The sequence below is a fragment of the Castor canadensis genome, chromosome 6 (genome assembly GCF_047511655.1).
Source record: "Castor canadensis chromosome 6, mCasCan1.hap1v2, whole genome shotgun sequence".
In the NCBI taxonomy this organism is placed as follows: domain Eukaryota; kingdom Metazoa; phylum Chordata; class Mammalia; order Rodentia; family Castoridae; genus Castor; species Castor canadensis.
In genome coordinates, this window is record NC_133391.1 from 43,617,307 (window position 1) to 43,634,525 (window position 17,219).

General features: G+C 43.3%; 1 protein-coding gene across 3 annotated transcripts in view; it reads left to right on the forward strand.

The window, feature by feature from the left end:
* Cecr2 (CECR2 histone acetyl-lysine reader) overlaps nucleotides 1–16,337 on the forward strand; it is a 138,868-nt gene extending 122,531 nt beyond the window's left edge. For 2 of the 3 annotated variants that reach the window (XM_020153849.2, XM_074076418.1), the window contains 6 exons: nucleotides 957–1,345; nucleotides 2,362–2,499; nucleotides 2,755–3,601; nucleotides 6,565–7,987; nucleotides 9,363–9,474; nucleotides 11,564–16,337. In XM_020153849.2, the coding sequence (XP_020009438.2) occupies nucleotides 957–1,345; nucleotides 2,362–2,499; nucleotides 2,755–3,601; nucleotides 6,565–7,987; nucleotides 9,363–9,474; nucleotides 11,564–11,569 (2,915 nt within the window). In that variant the 3' untranslated portion in view covers nucleotides 11,570–16,337. The remainder of the gene's footprint in view (nucleotides 1–956; nucleotides 1,346–2,361; nucleotides 2,500–2,754; nucleotides 3,602–6,564; nucleotides 7,988–9,362; nucleotides 9,475–11,563) is intronic. The other variant, XM_020153852.2, reaches the window with a different exon arrangement.
* The last annotated feature ends 882 nt before the right edge of the window (nucleotides 16,338–17,219 follow it).

Below are 17,219 nucleotides of genomic sequence, written 5' to 3' on the forward strand. Positions count from 1 at the left end.
CTAATTAGAGGCCAACCTGAGTTACATAATGATTTAGAGGCCTAGCCTGTTCTACATAGCAAGACTCTGTTTCAAAAACAAAAAACATGAGAAACAGAACTGTATATTCTAGTAATGCAGTCTGTTCCTTTTTTTGAGACTGGGTCTGACTATGTATAGCCCTCCCAACACCCACATACCACCATTCCTGGTTTCTTCTAAACACAATGTGCACTACACCATGGAACTGGCCGTTCCATGCTCTTAGACAGCATGCGCGCAAGCTTTCTTCTATCCCACAGGACGAGAGAGTACAACTGGAGCCTATCTGGGCTCCACTTCTACCTCATACCATTCAGGTCTCAGTTTACCTGGGTCTGTTTTGTGGAGCTCACTTTTTTCATTTGTTTGTGGTGCTGAGGGTTGGAACCGAAGGCCTTGCATGTGCTAGGCAGGTGCTCTACCATTGAACTGCAACCTCAGACCCCACTGCTGTGTCATCTTGAGAAGTTAGTATTGTAGCTCTCTTGTCAAAGCATAAATGGCCCTAGGTATTGAAACTTTAGGGGGACATTTATGCATTAACACAAAATGCCTTAGTTTAAAATATTTAATGATCTTAGTAATTCAGCCTACATTTTTAGCATTAAACTTCTACCAGTTTGAGGTAATAGTCTCAGTTTGAGGTTGTATGTCTTAGCCATTCAACCTTAAGCAGAAAGATGTGTTCATAGCTCTGTAGTATAATATGCTACTCAGGTAAATGAAATTTGGAGTTTAATTCAGTTGTATATTTATTAATAGAAGTATTGTCTGATAGCTAGCGTAGTGACTCAGTTGGTAGAGCATCTGCCTCACATTTGTGAAACCCTGGTAAATTCAAACCCCAGTATTGCCAAAGTGGGGGGGGAGAATCTAAGATTTTGTGTCCTATTAAAAACTATACCTGGAGGTCAATCCTTGTATCTTCCTTATAGAGTATACCAAGATGTCTGATAATTTAGAGAGGTGTTTCCATCGGGCAATGATGAAACATTTTCCTGGTGAAGATGGAGACACAGACGAAGAATTTTGGATCCGAGAGGATGAAAAGCGGGAGAAAAAACGGAGTCGGGCTGGGCGAAGTAGTGGAAGCCATGTTTGGACCCGCTCTAGGGACTCTGAAGGACCCAGCAGGAAACAGCCATCAGTAGAAAATGGAGGCAAATCATTGCCCCCTGCACGCCGAGCTGCCTTCTCTGGGGATAATCAGAGCAACAGTTCTGTGCAGCCCCTAAGGGAGGTGGGCACATCAAATGGCCAAGGCTTTTCCCGCCCACTGCACTGTGGTGCGATGCCCAGCCAGGCACCCCTTTTAAATCAGATGGTAAGGAAATGCTCAATTCTGTGGTGATTTTTTCCAACCTGGTGAACTCATAGGAAAGTAAGGGCTATTGACTTGGCACCCTTTTCAAAATAATTATTATGTGGATGATTTCTTTTCCCTCAGTGATCCTCCATTTATTTCATGTCTTCATATTTCTTAGTTATTTGAATCATGTATTCCTTTTTTTTTTCTTTTTTTCAGGGCACGCACTGTACCACCTTAGCCATTCTGCCAGCCCTGAATCATGTATTCTCAGTGTGAGCAAAAATTGGGATTTAGCCAGATATCCATGGCTCAAGCCTATAATCCTAGGTACTCAGGAGAATTGAGGTTCAAAGCCAGTCCAGGCAAATAGTTTGTGAAATCCTGTCTCAAAAATACCAACATGAAAAAGGCCTGAAGGAGTGGATCATGTGGTAGAATGCCTGCCTAGCGAGTGTGAACTGAGTTCAAGCCCCAGTACCGCCAAAAAATGGGGTGGGGGGAGTTAACAAAAGACCAGGCACAGTGTGGCATATGTGTATCTGTACTTCCGACTACTTAGGAAGTGGGGGCAGAATTGTTTGAGCCTAGGAGTTCCAGACCTGCTTGGGCAACACAGCAATTCTCAAAAAGAAAAAAAGAGTTACTCTTTTTTTAAAGCACATAAAATACAGTGCATAAGGCACAAAGTGTACCTGTGTATCAAAATTTCGTGGCAGAAGTGGTTCAAGTGGTGGTGTGTGGCCTTGAGTTCAAACCCCAGTACTGCCCCTCCAAACCTAAAGAAAAATTTCATGGTCAAGTGCAGTTGGGGACAGAATGCCTAAGTTTCTATCTGGTGTGGGAAAGGTGATTTTAAGAAAGATGGGGGAAACTTCATGCCAATTTTGTCTCTCTTGGAGAGTGAAGTGAAGCTGCTTTAAGATCGGGGACTAGTCCTGATCAAGGGGAGCACATTGCCATCAGTCTTTCGTGCTGCCTTGTTCTCTCCCAGATAGCTATGTCTTTTCACTTTCTCGCCTTCCTTTACACAGCATGTCCAGAGGCCAGCAGTACCTGGGACATTTGGCCCTCTTCAAGGGTCAGAACCCACCAACTTCTATGGTTCCTCTCGAGTTCCAGAAGTACCCCAAGGAGATCCCATACAGCAGCAGCCCCCTTTTGCCATGCAGGTGAGCAGCCTGCAGAATACACAACTGGGAAGAGTCTCCCAGACATGGTTCAGAAATGCACTCTCAGGCTGGAGGTGTGGGTCAAGCATTAGAGCACCTGTCTAGTAAGTACAAAGTCCTGAGTTTAGTCCGGGACCTCTGCCCACCACCCCCAAAAATTGGAAAAAACAGTCTCTTCCCAGTGGGTGAGGTATGTTACAAGGGTACACTTTGTTCTGTGAATCTGGTTAACTCTACTTTCTTTTCTGTTGCAAGCCTCCACTTGGAATTACCAACCACCAAGGAACCCCCCTTAGTACTCCCGAGGAGAAGCAGATGTGTGGGGGACTGACGCACCTTTCCAACATGAGATCACATCCCCCGTCCTTGCAACTTGGGCAGATGAGTGCCCCCAGTCAGGATGGAAACATGTATCCCCCAGCTCCTTTCCAACCAGGATTTATTCCTTCAAGGCATGGTGGGCCTCCATCCCGACCCCCAGACTTTCCTGAAAGCTCAGAAATTCCTCCCAGCCACATGTATCGATCGTACAAGTACCTAAATCGAGTGCACTCTGCTGTCTGGAATGGAAACCATGGTGCTGCAAACCCAGGACCCTTGGGGCCAGATGAGAAGCCCCACCTGGGGCCAGGGCCCTCTCACCAGCCTCATGCACTTGGTCATGTGATGGATGTACGAGTGATGAGACCACCTATTCCTCCAAATCAGTGGACTAAGCAGTCAAGCTTTCTACCTCATGGAGTTCCTTCCTCAGGGTATATCCGGCCACCCTGTAAATCTTCTGGACATCGATTGCAGCCACCTCCAGCCCCTGCACCAAGCCCTCTATTTGGAGGGCCTTCCCAGACCCTACGGGGGGTGCAAGGAGGGGACTCCATGATGGACAGCCCTGAGATGATTGCCATGCAGCAACTCTCATCCCGTGTCTGCCCCCCAGGTGTGCCTTACCACCCCCACCAGCCTGCTCCTTCCCAGGTACCTGGCCCTTTTTCACAAGTAGCTCATTCAGCATCAGTAAGTGTGTCAGCTCCCAAGCCTGCCTTGGGCAACCCTGGAAGGACATCGGATATCAGTGAAACACAAGAGCCTGAAAACGACCAAGGTAGTTTACTTTGTTTTTTTTATGATTTTTGGTTCTTATTAAAGGTATTAAGCCACTTGTAAACTGGTTTGCAGCCTGTCTTTCCTGAACTATTCAACCTTGGGCAAGTTGAGTACTTCTTTTGGTTTCAAGATCTCAGAGCACAATAATAATGGTTGCTATATAAAGGGCCACTTCGTGCGTGAGGCGTTCTTAAAGAGATTTGTTTTTCTTGGGATTGGGGTTTGAACTCAGGGCTTTAAACTTGCAAAGCAGGCACTCTTCCCTTTGAGCCACACCTTCAGTCCAGTTAGCTCTGCTTATTTTGGAGATGAGTCTTGGGAACTATTTGCCCTGGCCTTGAGCCATGATTCTCGCATTGTCAGCCTCCCAAGTAGCTAGGATTACAGGCATGAACCACTGGCACCTGGCATGAGATTTTTATATAAACTTGCATGATTCTCAGAACATGCCTTTGCAATAGCTACTGTCAATATCCTTGTTTTTACAGGTGGGAAGCCCAAGGCTCAGAAATCTTTGCTTTTATTTGGGTAGAAAGTGGTGAGGCAGAGCTCTGAGCAAGATGAGCATCCATGTTACTAACTGTCGTGTCCTCACCTGACTTCCAAACATGACCGTCTTGAAATAAGCTTGTAGTGTGTAATTATTTTTATCCCAGTTCTTGGATACATATTTAGTAAGTTTGAAGAATACTGAATTTGAGCAAAGTTTAAAGCAGTTTCTTAGCAAAAACCAGAGGAGAAAGATGAAAAGAATCCTTTGTATCATGCTTACTTCTAGGGTAGGTGGCTAGAATATATTGTGTATATCTTTCTTCATTGCATGACTGGATAATGGAGACACTGCGCTTTTATAAAAGATGATAAAAATTCTATATGAAATGAATGCCAGGCCTAGAACACTGAGTGTTTCATTTTGGAAAAGGCCCACTTTGTGAGCAACATCCCTCACAGAATTTTCTAATAATGGTTTCAGATAGTGCCTACAATTCAGAGGTCTGGGATAAGTCCCATTCAGTCATTTAAAACCGTTGTATCTTGACATCTTAAATAAATCTGTTCACTAGCTGTCAAGCATTTAGATGTTGAAAAGTATTATTTTTTATTTTTATTACAGCTTGTTCTTTTGATCTTTATGGCCATCTTTAGTTACAGGTAGCCCGAGATATTTTAGTAGTTCTGTAAAAGTTGTTAGGAAGACAGCAGCGCTGGTGGCTTCCACCTCTAATCCTAGCTACTTGGGAGGCTGAGATTGTGAGGATCAAGGTTTGAAGCCATTCTAGGCTAATAGTTCATGAGACCCTATCTCCAAAATAGCCACAGCAAAATGAACTGGAGTCACGTCTCAAGTGATAGAAACCCTGAGTTCAAACCCCACGTCCACCAAAACAAACAAAAATCCCTGAAAGTGGCTCTTGGTATAGCAATCACTATTGTGCTCTGAAATCTTTAGACCAAAAGAAGTACCTCAGCCTGAGGTGTCCCTCCTCACCACCACCCCCCACCAAAAAAAAAAAAGACATGAAACTATTGTTGTTTGGGAACACTGGGGTTTGAACCTCAGGGCCTTACACTTGCTAGGTAAGCATTCTTACCACTTGAGCCACCCTGCTAGCCCTTTTGTTCTGTGATGGGTTCTTTTAAGATAGGGTCTTGAGAACTATTTGCTGGGGGCTGGTTTTGAACCGAGATCCTCCTGGTATCTGCCTCCTAGCTAAACCTTTAATCTTATCCTCAAGGTCTGTTACCAGATTCAGATTTTGATCAAACTTGGACAACCCTGTCCTTCTAGAAATATAAGTAAACAGGTTATAGTGTACACATGTAAAACACCCATAGTAACGGGTTGATACTGTAGTGAGCTAAAGACTCTTGAGATTGTACTCATATCTTTGAGCCTTGTAAGTGAATTTGATTCTTACTTTTAAACTTCTGTAATGATTGAACACAGTACACACCTGTAATGCTAGTAAATGCCAGCTCTTGTAAGACATAGTTAGGAGGATCTCAACTTGGAGGCCAGCCTAGGCTATATAGCAAGACCTTGTTTCAAAAAACAATACTACAAGGCAATGTGTAATATGCTGAATTTGCCCTCTTGGTGTAGGCTTCTTGTTTAAAAATTCCCCAGCTAGGGCTAGAGGTATGGCTCAGTAGTGGAGCAAGTCCTTAGCATATGCTAGGTTCCAGCCCAGCTTGGAGCAGGAGGCTTTTAAATAATATGAATAAATTTGCTGGGTGCTAGTCATTCATGTCTGTAATCCTAGCTATTCAGGAGGATCGGAGTTTAAAGCTAGCCCGGGATAAATAGTTCACAGGACCCTATCTCAAAAAAAAAACATCACAAAAAAGGGTTGGTGTGAATTCAGAGCCCAGCAGCGTACATAAATAAATAAATAAATTCATTCATTCATTCAGTCATTCATTCGTTCACAGATTCTGGTTTCGTCTGCATTTGGGCAGTACTGAGAGCAGGTTTGGAAACCTTCCTGCTCCTGTGGAGCTTTTGTTCTGATGTAGTGGAGTCAGGCTCTGGGCCTTCTCACAGCCTGAGTTTTCAGAGTTTCCCTGCCTGGGCAGCAATTCTCATGACAGCCACATTCTCCTGCCATATTTCCTTTGCATCTACCTGTAGTCTGTGAGCTGTGAATCATGTCTTAGTCTCTTTCTAATCTGACTGATAGCACAGATGAAGGCCCAGACCTTTCTATTCTTAGGCAGACCTCAGGGGATAGCTATAGAGATGCTAGGTTCTATCTGTAGATCCACAAAACATAGTATATTGCCCCAACATTATGGCTCCTTTCAAGGACTCACAGTATCTAGCTGAGACTTGAAGCACTGGATGTTACCTCAGCCCTGACCCTCTTCATCTGACTGTTGTCCTGCTGTTTCCATCACCACTTCTGTTAATGTTTCAGCTACTGAGTTATTATTTTATTCTTTTTTGTTGTTATCTTTCAGCAGAGCCTTTGTCTGGGCTTGAAGAGAAACCAGCAAGCATTGGTGCCTCAGAGGGAATATACCTCAAACAGCTACCTCATCCTACACCTCCCCTGCAGGCTGACTGCACCAGGCAGAGCTCATCACGAGAAAGGGAAGCAGAGGACCCAGAACTCAAAGGTGACTCTTTAGAAGCTGCAGACAACTGTAAAACAGCAAAGAGCAAGAACACCTGGCCCTTGGACAGTAGCTACACCAGCCCAGCTGCCCAAGGCTGTATGAGAGACCTCTCTGTTGGTGCAGACAGAGGAGCTCTACCTGAAAATGGTGTCATTGGTGAAGCATCTCCTTGTGAGTCAGAGGGGACGGGTCTTGGTGGCAGCAGTTCAGGAAAACCGCTCTGCCCCAGAAGCAAAACATTACAGGAGTCCTTGCCGTGCACAGGACAGAATGCAACCACTCCTCCCTGTGCAGACCGCAGTTTGGTGGCAGGCACTATGAGCCAGTTTCCTCCAGTGTACATGTCTGGCTTGGAGTACTCTAACTCATCTCCACATTACCTCGTCAATCCAGGCCTGCAAGGCCTGGGGCCTGCTGCGATGGGAGGGAAGTCCTCAGTATCATATCCTCAGCCTTTCCCTGCAAGGGGCTTTCAGTCCAGCAGTCCTCATCCCTCCGTCTTTCCCCGGTACCGTGCCCACCAAGGAATGAGGTACTCCTACCAACCACCACCTCAGCCTTCCTACCATCATTATCAGCGGACTCCTTATTACACATGTCCACAAGGCTTTTCTAACTGGCAGAGACCTCTTCATCCCCAAGGAAGCCCAAGTGGGCCCCCAGCAAGTCATCCTCCACCCCCAAGACCTCTCTTCTCAGATAAGAATGCCATGGCTAATCTGCAGGGCTGTGAGACACTGAATGCTGCCTTAACTTCCCCATCTCATGTGGATGCAGTGGCTGCTAAAGTTGTCCCGACTGATGGGCAGAATCCTGGTCCAGAGGAAGAAAAGCTGGATGAATCTATGGAGAGGCCAGAGAGTCCCAAAGAATTTTTAGATCTGGACAACCATAATGCAGCTACCAAGCGGCAGAGTTCTCTGTCAGCCAACGACTATCTTTATGGAACTCCTCCAACTCTGAGTTCAGGGATGGGTTTTGGTTCCCCTGCTTTCCCACCCCATGGTGTGATGCTACAGTCAGGTCCTCCTTATACTCCTCAACAGCCAAGCAGTCATTTTCAGCCCAGGGTGTACTCTTCACCTGCAGCTGCTCACCCATCTCACCGAACTATGGCTGCTCAGCCAAATGGCCTGTCTCAGGAGAGCCCCCTCTACCGCTGTCAGGAAGAGGGTGTGGGGCACTTTCAAGCTGTGATGATGGAGCAGATGGGTACTGGAAGTGGAATGAGGGGGCCTTTCCAGGAATTGTATGCAACACCAGGGTAAGATAGTATTTGTTTATTTTTGGTTTTGTTTTCTCTGAAAAAATACCAGTTTTAAAAAAGAAAAATGGCCTTAGGAACGGAGATAAATTCTTTTGGTCTAGAACCAAGAAAACTATGTGAGTTGTTGATCTTATCTTTGACAGTTTTTACGCCCTCATGAAAATGTCATTTAGCTCTTTTTTCAATTGTTTTGTTTGTTTTTTGATACAGAGTCTCAATGTGTAGGTCGGACTGGCCTGTACTCAATATGTAGTCCAGGCTGGTCTCAAACTCAAGATTGTCCTTCTACCTCCCAAATGCTGACATTACAGGCATAGCCTCCATACCTGGTTCTCCAGTTTAACATTTTGTAACATATTTGCTTTTTATGTCTCTAAATATCTGCACATCTGAGAATGAAAACATTGTCCTGCAGTAAAATCTCAAAACTGATACCACACCTTCTAGACACGATGTTGCTAAGATACAGTCCTTACTTCAATTCCCTTGTCCATGAAGTGTCTTTTTTTAGAGCCACATTTTTAGTTTTCATTTCTTTTCAGTTGTTTCTGATCTAGAATCCAAGATTCTTTTTAAAAATTTTTTTTTAAATTTTTGTTTGTCCATTTAGTCTGTAAACTTGATAAAATAATCATCGTCTCTTTGTTTTGTTTTTCAAAGAGTCCAAGCCAGTTCTTCTCTAAATTCTGGATTTGGCTCATTGTTTCCTCCCGTTAGATTCTTTCCTGCCCATGGTTTTTGTCCTGTGCTTCCTGTTGCATTACATTGAAGCCACACAATGCCATTTGGTCTCCATATTGATAATTCTTACTTGAGTCTGCTGAATAGTTAAGGCAGTTTCTTCATGACAAAAATATGTTTGGTAAATTATATTTCTCCATTCAGGCAGCATCAGTGGCTCATGCCTGTAAGCCTAGCTACTTGAGAGGCAAAGATTAGGAGAATTTAGGCTTAAAGCCAACCCAGCCAAATAGTTTGGAAGACCCCATTTCCAGAATGGAATGGAGTTGTGTCTCAAACAGTAGAATAGACATGAAACCCTAAGTTCAAATGCCAGTCACATTTAAAAAAAGAAAAAAAAAACAAAACAAAAACAGGTACCAGTGCACAAGAGGCTCACGCCTATAATCCTAGCTACTTGGGAGGCAGAGATCAAGAAGATCACCATTCATAGTCAGCCTGGGCAAATAGTTCATGAGACCCTATCTCAGAAAAATCTAACACACAAAAAAAATAGGGCAGGTAGAGTGGTTCAAGTGGTAAAGTGCCTACTTAGAAAGTATGAGGCCTTGAGTTCAAACCCCAGTAATGCAGAGAGGGGGAAAAAAAAAGTCTTCATTCATTCTTAAATGTTTCTTTTGTTCTGCTATAGAATACACATGCATCCAATCCAGCCACAGCCCTCATTCCCAAAGACCTCAGCACCAGCAGCATCACCAGAACAGCTGCCTCCACATAAGCCCCCAACGCTTCCTCTGGATCAGGTAAAACTTACCAAAACTAGAGTGTTTACTGTTCCTCCAGGTGTAGGAGATAATGCAAATGTTTCCCTTCTCTGAAATCCTTGGGACTCCATATGTTTGAGATTTTAGAATATTTACATAGACTTTACCAATTGGGTATGCCCAGTCTAAAAACCTGAAACACTCAAAAATGTGAAGTTGTTTATTTTATTTACCTACTTACTTTTTTTGCAATACTTGGGACTTGAACAAAAAAAAGTGAAATTAATAGGGCGCTGGTAGCTTATGCCTGTAATCCTAGCTACTCAGTAGGAGGCAGAGATCAGGAGGATTGTGGATCAAAACAAGCCTGGGCAAATAGTTTCTAAGACCCTATCTGAAAAACAACCCATCACAAAAAAGGGCTGTGGAGTGGCTTAAGGTGTAAGACAGAGTTCAAAGTCCTGTACTGAAAAAAAAAAAAAAAAAGTGAAGCTTCTTTTGTGTGTTGAGTTAGGGTTCAAAAAGTTTTAGATCTTAGATTGGAGATACAGCTCAGTGGTAGAAAACAAAACAAGAAAAAATTTGACACTCAGAGCATTTTGGATTAAGGTTGTTTAATCTATACCTGACCTCTTCACTATTCTGAGAGTTAGTTGTTAGTTTTAGTGGAGGCAGGCAAGGTTTTGTTTTTTGTTTTTTTGTAATGCTAGAGGTCAAACCAAGGGCCTTGTGAAGTCTAGGCAAGAGCTCTACTACTCGCCTACATCCCAGCCTGTGAGAAAATATTTTAAGGAATGCTGTTAATGTACCTTAAAAAGTACTTCATATACTTCAGGCAACCAAGTAAAATAAGTTATTCAGTCCTCATCAATCCTGGCATTGAGGCCTTGGAAACAGAGGAGTCACTGTTTTTGCCGTGGGCTCCTTTTTCCTAGTCTTGCTTGTGTGGCAGCCAGCTCTTTAAGGACTAGTTACTTAAGCTTCATTGTTTTTCCCCTCAAACTGTCCATCCCCATTTCTTTTTTCACAGCTTTTTTCTGCTTACCCTTCCCATCTGTATTTGAGACTAGAATAATAGTGACTTTTTGGGGGTGAGCACTGGGATTTGAACTCAGGGCCTTATGCTTGCTTTACTACTTGAGCCACTCCACCCATCCTGTTTTGTATTGGTATTTTCGAGATAGGGTCTCATGAACTATTTGCACAGACTGGCTTCCAACCACCATCTTTCTCTCTGCCTCCTGAGTAACTAGGATTACAGGCGTGAGCCACCGGTACCTGGCTAGTAGGTACCTTTGCTTGCTGCTCCTCTTCTGGGCACTGGGGCCGATGCTATCTCTTTGTTTCTTCTTCAACCCCATGAAGAAGCTATAAAGCAGTGGGGCTGGAGTCCAAACCAGGTTCAGGACTGGAAAGTAAACTGTGGCTGTGAAGTCAATCATGTACAGCTCTTTGATTTGTTTTTTTTTTTAAATCTATCTATCTGTTTATTTTTACTGTGCTCAGATTACATTGTGGTATTTACAAAAGCTTTTACAATATATCAAATATATCATACTTGAATTCACCCCCTCCATCATTCTCCTTTATTCCCCCTCCCCCCATTTGTGGAATAGTCTTAACTAGTCCTAGTTTTCCATTTACATATATGTGTACACAGAATTTTTACCACATTTACTGTCCTACACCCTTTCTCCACATCCTCTCCCCTCTCACTGGAACCAACTCCCCAGACAGGACCTGTTCTTCCCTCCTGTTCTTCAATTTTGTAAAAGGAAAAAAAGACATTTTTGTTTGTTTAAGATAGCGTATGTTACTTTTTTTTTAAATAGTTCTACTGGGATTTGAACTCAGGGCCTATGCCTTTAGCCACTACACCATCCCTTTTTTTTGTGTTGGATATTTTTGAGATAGGGTCTCATGCTGTTTCCCCAGGCTGACTTCGATCCTCAGCCCTCCTGATCTTTGCCTCCTGAGTAGCTAGGATTATGGGCATGAGTCACCAGTGCCCAGCATTAGACCTTTTTTAAAGAAAGAGATGGGGTGGGGGTAGGGGTGGAAATCAACACAATTTTAATTTTGTCGTTATTGTTGTTGAAACTGCCTTTATTCTGTTTCTTCTTCCCAGAGCTAGTCCAAGGAGGAAATAATCCCCAAGGAAATGAAAAGCTGCACATGAAGACCCTACATGGAGGATTTGGAGGGGCTGTCTCTGTCCCCAGTCACCCTGCTTCGCCCCTTCAAGTCAATCACACATGCTACCAGGAGCTGGAGCCATTCCCAAGCCTCTTAAGCACACTCTGTAGAAGACTGACACACAGCAGCAGAGGTCCTGGGTGAGGGATCACTTGCAACAGCTGACAGTCAGCAAGAAAGACAAATGAACCTGGAGTTCATGCTGACTTCTCCCAAATCCTGAGACTCTCATTCAGGGAAAATCACTTTCAGCTTGGGTGGGGGCACATACAAGGATGGAGTGGTGCTTTTAAACTTTCATGAGCAGCTAATCTCAGGTATATATTTGGGGAAGGGACTACTTGTAGTATTAATAAGTTTTGGAGCTGGGTCCAGTTTACAGAATTTTCATGTTGCCTTTTAAAGTAATTTTTGTTGGTGGTGAATGTATTGTACATAGTGGGAAGGGTGGGTGGGGATGTGGAAGAGATGGAGTCCTAACTGGTAGGCACACAGCACTGGAATGGTCTCTGTCTGTTTACAATCATATCACACTGAATGCTTTTGGAAGCTTGGAGAAGACAGTCGGAAAGGTTCGTTTTGTCCAGTGTCACTGTCTCTGTGTCCTTAGTGGCTGTCCAGCCTTGAGCAGATAAAGGTCTCCCTTTGGGTCAGCGTCACAGAGTACAGATGTACCTGTCCCCTCACTGTTCATCTCTTAGTTCAGAGGCAGTGTTCTTATGTGGCCCCCTGGAAGCTTCAGCCCAAAAGATAGGCTGCAATCACTCTGTTGGTCCCAAGTCCTGGACTTGGGAAGAGATGTCCCTTCCTGATTTTTTTCCTCCAGTCCTACCTGTTGTGAACCATTATCAGGATTTGGGCTCACTAGAGTGTTTTCACTTACTAGAGGATAAAATGGCTTCTTCACAGGTCTATTGGACTGTGATCTAGAAGGCATCACACAAAGCTTTCTGGCACGAATCACATTTTGTGAAAGTGACTACTCAGGTTTGTATGTTAGTCTCAATAAAGAAATTGCACAGGTTTGAATAAGAAAAATGTATTCTATAGATTGACAGTTTGAATTTAGGTATATTTCAGTATAAATAGTTTTTATTCACTTTATGTGAATCATAGTTTAATCAGTCATGGTGATTTAAAATAGCTATCAAGTTTATGTTCTTGGAAATCATTTGTCGTATCTGTGATAGGAAACAGTTTTGCAGTATTAAATTTATTATGGATTTAGAAGTGAATTACACTGGATTCTTCCTGTTTAGCATTCTGTATTTTATTTTAGCTGAGATGTCACCAAAGTTAGGATCCATGTTTAAACTTTTGAATATACCACAAAGAAAGAATAAACTAAGGAAAACGTCCTGAAATTACAGGTCTTTGTAAAGAGTAGCATATTTCGAAGCATGCTTTTGGGGTAGTAGAAAAGTCTCCATAAAATACTAATTTGCCCAAGTTCCTTATAAATGTAACTGTGGGCATGGTCAGTAGGACATTTTCTCTCCAGTTCCAGCATCCTTAACAAATGTTGAACTGGTAACTCCAGCATGGTGGTGCACCACTGTAATCCCAGAACATGGGAGGCTGAGGCAGGAGTGAGTTGGAGGCCATCTTTAAAAAAAAACTAAACCAACAAATATGGCACTGTTGTGTTTAGTCTGCTAAATGTCCAATCAGAGGGGAAGGAAACAGATTGGAAACATCCAGGTTATAGAAAAGGATCCCAAAACACAAGTTCTCCCATATATTGGAAACTCGTACCAGGAATTAAATGCTTACTAACCTGGTGGTGTTGCCAAGGACCCAGGCAGAGTTAAGAGGGCAGGGAACATAGGGTCTTCCTATGGTGCATAAAAACATAAGAGTTTTCTCCAGTCTTTCATTTTAAATTTGGTATGTTTGCACACCAGTAGAGTCATGAGACTGAGTCCTCATTTGATCCTAAATCTTGTCAGAAACTTATCACTGGCACAGTGTGGTTTAGAAGGATAGTGGGTCTGCTCTTTAGCTAGTGTGCACTAACATTGTGGTTGGAGGAGGAAGCAGCTGGTTAGATCTGGTTTGGGCTCAAGGCATTCTACCCCAGATAGTGAGAGATCTCTTAACTTTTTCCCTCTCCCATGGTGCTAATCTGTAAAGATTGCATGCACACTGCTCACTCTGGCTCCCCACCACCACCTACCTTTTGCTACAGAGATGCTGTGAACAGTATAGGGCAAAATCATTAATCTCCTTTTTTTTTTTTTTGGTATATAGGCAAATGAGAAAACATTAACGAAAAGCAATAGGAAATTGAACTACTACTACTGTATTAAGTTATAACACTGTGAGCAAGAGCAATAGCAAAATGGTCAGCCTTGTAGCATACTTTGTGGGAATTTGGTCATACATTACAGGGCCTAGTGCTTCATCCCCCATCTGGTCTTTGAAATACAGATCTGCTAAAAACTGCCTGGAGCTGCCAGAATGCAGGTCCACACATGACCTTGAACTGCTGTGAACCCCTCATCCATTCACCCCTAAGCAGGATCTTTTGTTCTCACCTGTGTTCCTCCTCTAGCACTTCTCTTTCCAAGTGTCTTAAGCAGATGCAAATGCATTTGCCACCTTATCCAGTAGGGAAATGATGGTTATGAGATATGTAATAATTAGAAAGTAGTATATAAAGATGTCTTCAAAGGTTTGCTTTCAGGCTAGAAGGGAAGGCTACTTCATCCTGTAGGTCACTGTCATTTTGCCAGCATACTGGCTGTCAGTGGTCTCCAGGACAATATAGCTGATATTGAAATAATTGGAAGCACCCTCCTTGCTATTTGATTTAACATTCAAATCTTACCTTTATTAGGCTTGTTAATAACTTAAAAAATTTCTCCAAGGCCCTAAGAGAAATAAAAATCCAGAAAGAAAAATAGAACCTTTTAGGAGGTTTCTGAGTTTGTTTGTTTGTTTCCCCCCTTCCTCTTAAGTCTGTTCATTATAAAAGTAGCAACCAGACACTGGCTCATGCCTGAAATCCTAGCTACTTGGGAGGCTGAGGTGGGAAGAATTGTGGTTCAAGGCAGCCCTGGCAGATGGTTCAAGAGACCCCATCTCTAAAATAACCAGAGCAAAATAGTCTGGAGGTGTGGCTCAAGGACAGAATACACAGGATTCTTATTAATTTGACTTTTTCTATTACTATTATTATTCTTAAAACTAAAGCTGCTTTATTCTGGTAGTGCACATGAGCTTATTTATCAGGACTTGTATTCTAACCTCGTCCAGCCCAGGCTGCTGTCAAAAGGCAAACTCTCATACTCATGCTCATCCTTATTAAACTGTGGAAAACCTTAAGGCCTTTGATTTGGTCTCTGCCCCTCAGTTCAGTCAAACTTGGCTTTTAAAGTAGCCTTCCCTGTGAAAGTGCTTATCTGGACTAACAATATGGTGTCCTTGTCCTGGGGTATTTATCTGATGTATGGTTATTATTTAAGCTGATTCCTACCAGCATCGAAGGGTGTGCTAAATGCTAGCCCCAGCGTACAATCCCAGTGTCCCATCACCACAGTTGCTACAAACAAGCCTTCAAGTCATACCATTCAGATGGACTTTTTCTTTTCTAATGGAAGTTAAAATCTACAAATAATGTACTGCTTTTAAGACATAATTTGAGATTTCATAGGAAGGCTTGTCCCAAGGTAAGGACATGCTCTGGACAACTTCAGTTGGTTTTCCAGCATTTACCTGGCTCTGTCAGTTCACCCTAGTCAGGTTCTTCATGGACGCCAGTTGTGGAATGGGCCTCATACATCAGTGAATCACATGGTGTTAGATGTGGCATCTCTGCAGGTGGCTCCTTTTGCATCACAACTTCAGCTTCGGCAGGCATTTGGTTAGAGCGTGCAGAGGTGTTCATTCCTGGGCTCATTTCACTGTCTTGGAGCTAGGAATGATGGGGACTTTAGAGTGAGAAGACTCTGAGGTCCTTTTTCTGGTGGGTTGGGCCCTACCATGCAGCTTTAGGCCCAGACTTGAACCTTGCTTTCTTCCCTTGGGAAGGTAGAGTTGGGTTGAGCTTTGTTGCATCCCAGCTGTCACAAGGTTTGTCTCAGGGCTAAGTACCCAACCCTCTGTTCTAACTAGACACACGTGTACAGGAGCTGTCCCCGGTGTGGGTCAAACTTTTTCCCTAGACACTCAGTGTCTCTCTTGGTCATTCTGACTTAACTCTAAAGTAGAAATGCCTGGTAACCAGGTGATTGTCCTGCATGTGGTTCTGGAAAGGTTGGGTGGGGTGGGATAACAAGAGTGTGAATATTGAGTAAAGTAATTGAAATGCTGGCCCCTGGTTTATAATCTCTGTGGCCCCTTTTCCAGGGAGGAGGGTACCTCACTCACCTGCCTTATATATAGCTCTTGGGAGCCCCCGCCAGGCTCCGTCCGGCTGCACACACACAGCATGTGGCACTTGGCCCCTGCTGCAAAAGCCCTGTGAACTTTCCTGGCCAGTAATGGAAAGGGGAATGCTATTTATTTTTATATTGTGTATATTTTGTCTTGGTCTGCTGATTCCCTGTTTCACCGAGAGCGACACTTACCTCAATAGTTAGTTCAATATTGTGTGTTGGATGATTTTTTTAAAGAACTTTTTAAAAAGCTTTTTGATTCTCAGAGGTCTGTAGAATTATTTCCATATGAATTGGTTATTTTGTATAAAGTACATTCTTAAAATAGCAAGGTTCTGTATGCCTGGTGTGTGTCCATGTGTCACTTTCATCATCAGGACAAACTCAGACTCCCATGAGGACAGAGGTTTGAACTAAACCATGATGCCATCACCTGAAAGTGCCATCTCCCATCTCAATTCTGATTTGCCAAGGACCTCTAAGGGCTGGCCTTGGTGGCACACATCTGTAATTCCAGGAAGGAAGAAGCAGAAAGATCCAGAATTACAGGCCAGCCTGGACTACATAGCAAATTCAAGGCCAGCCTAAACTAAAAAATGATATTATACCTCAATAAAAGTATGCCTGATGCAGGTGACAGTGCTACAAGGACTTTCAGAGCTTCAAACCTAATGAAACCCTCACGCCTGTAATCCTAGCTACTCAAGAGGCAGATATCAGGAGGACTGAAGTTAAAAGCCAGCCTAGGCAAATAGTTTGCGAGACCCCGTCTCAGAAAAACCCATCACAAAAAGTACTGGTGGAGTGGCTCAAGGTATATGCCCTGAATTCAAATCCCAGTACCACAAAAAAAAAAAGTGGGGGGAAAGAAACTAATAAAACCGTGTTAGAAACAAAATACTTTTCATGGCTAGTCTTACCAAAACCCATCTCAGCCATCATCCACCACACTCACCACCCTGGGGGTTAGGGGGAATTGTGTCCATCCATAAGTACTACACTAACTGTTCTTCCAGAACCTTGGGTGGGCAGGCCAGGCAGAGAGAAGTTAATAATGGAGAACCATAGGCAGCTAGAGCCATCTGAATTACATATGGCCAGAAGATGGAGCTACAAGCTCAAAGAAACAGGTGCCTTTATCCCTGCTCAGATGATTTTTTATTTCTAGTTCCTGACGGGTTTTTTGTTGGGGATGGAAGAAGGTAGGGA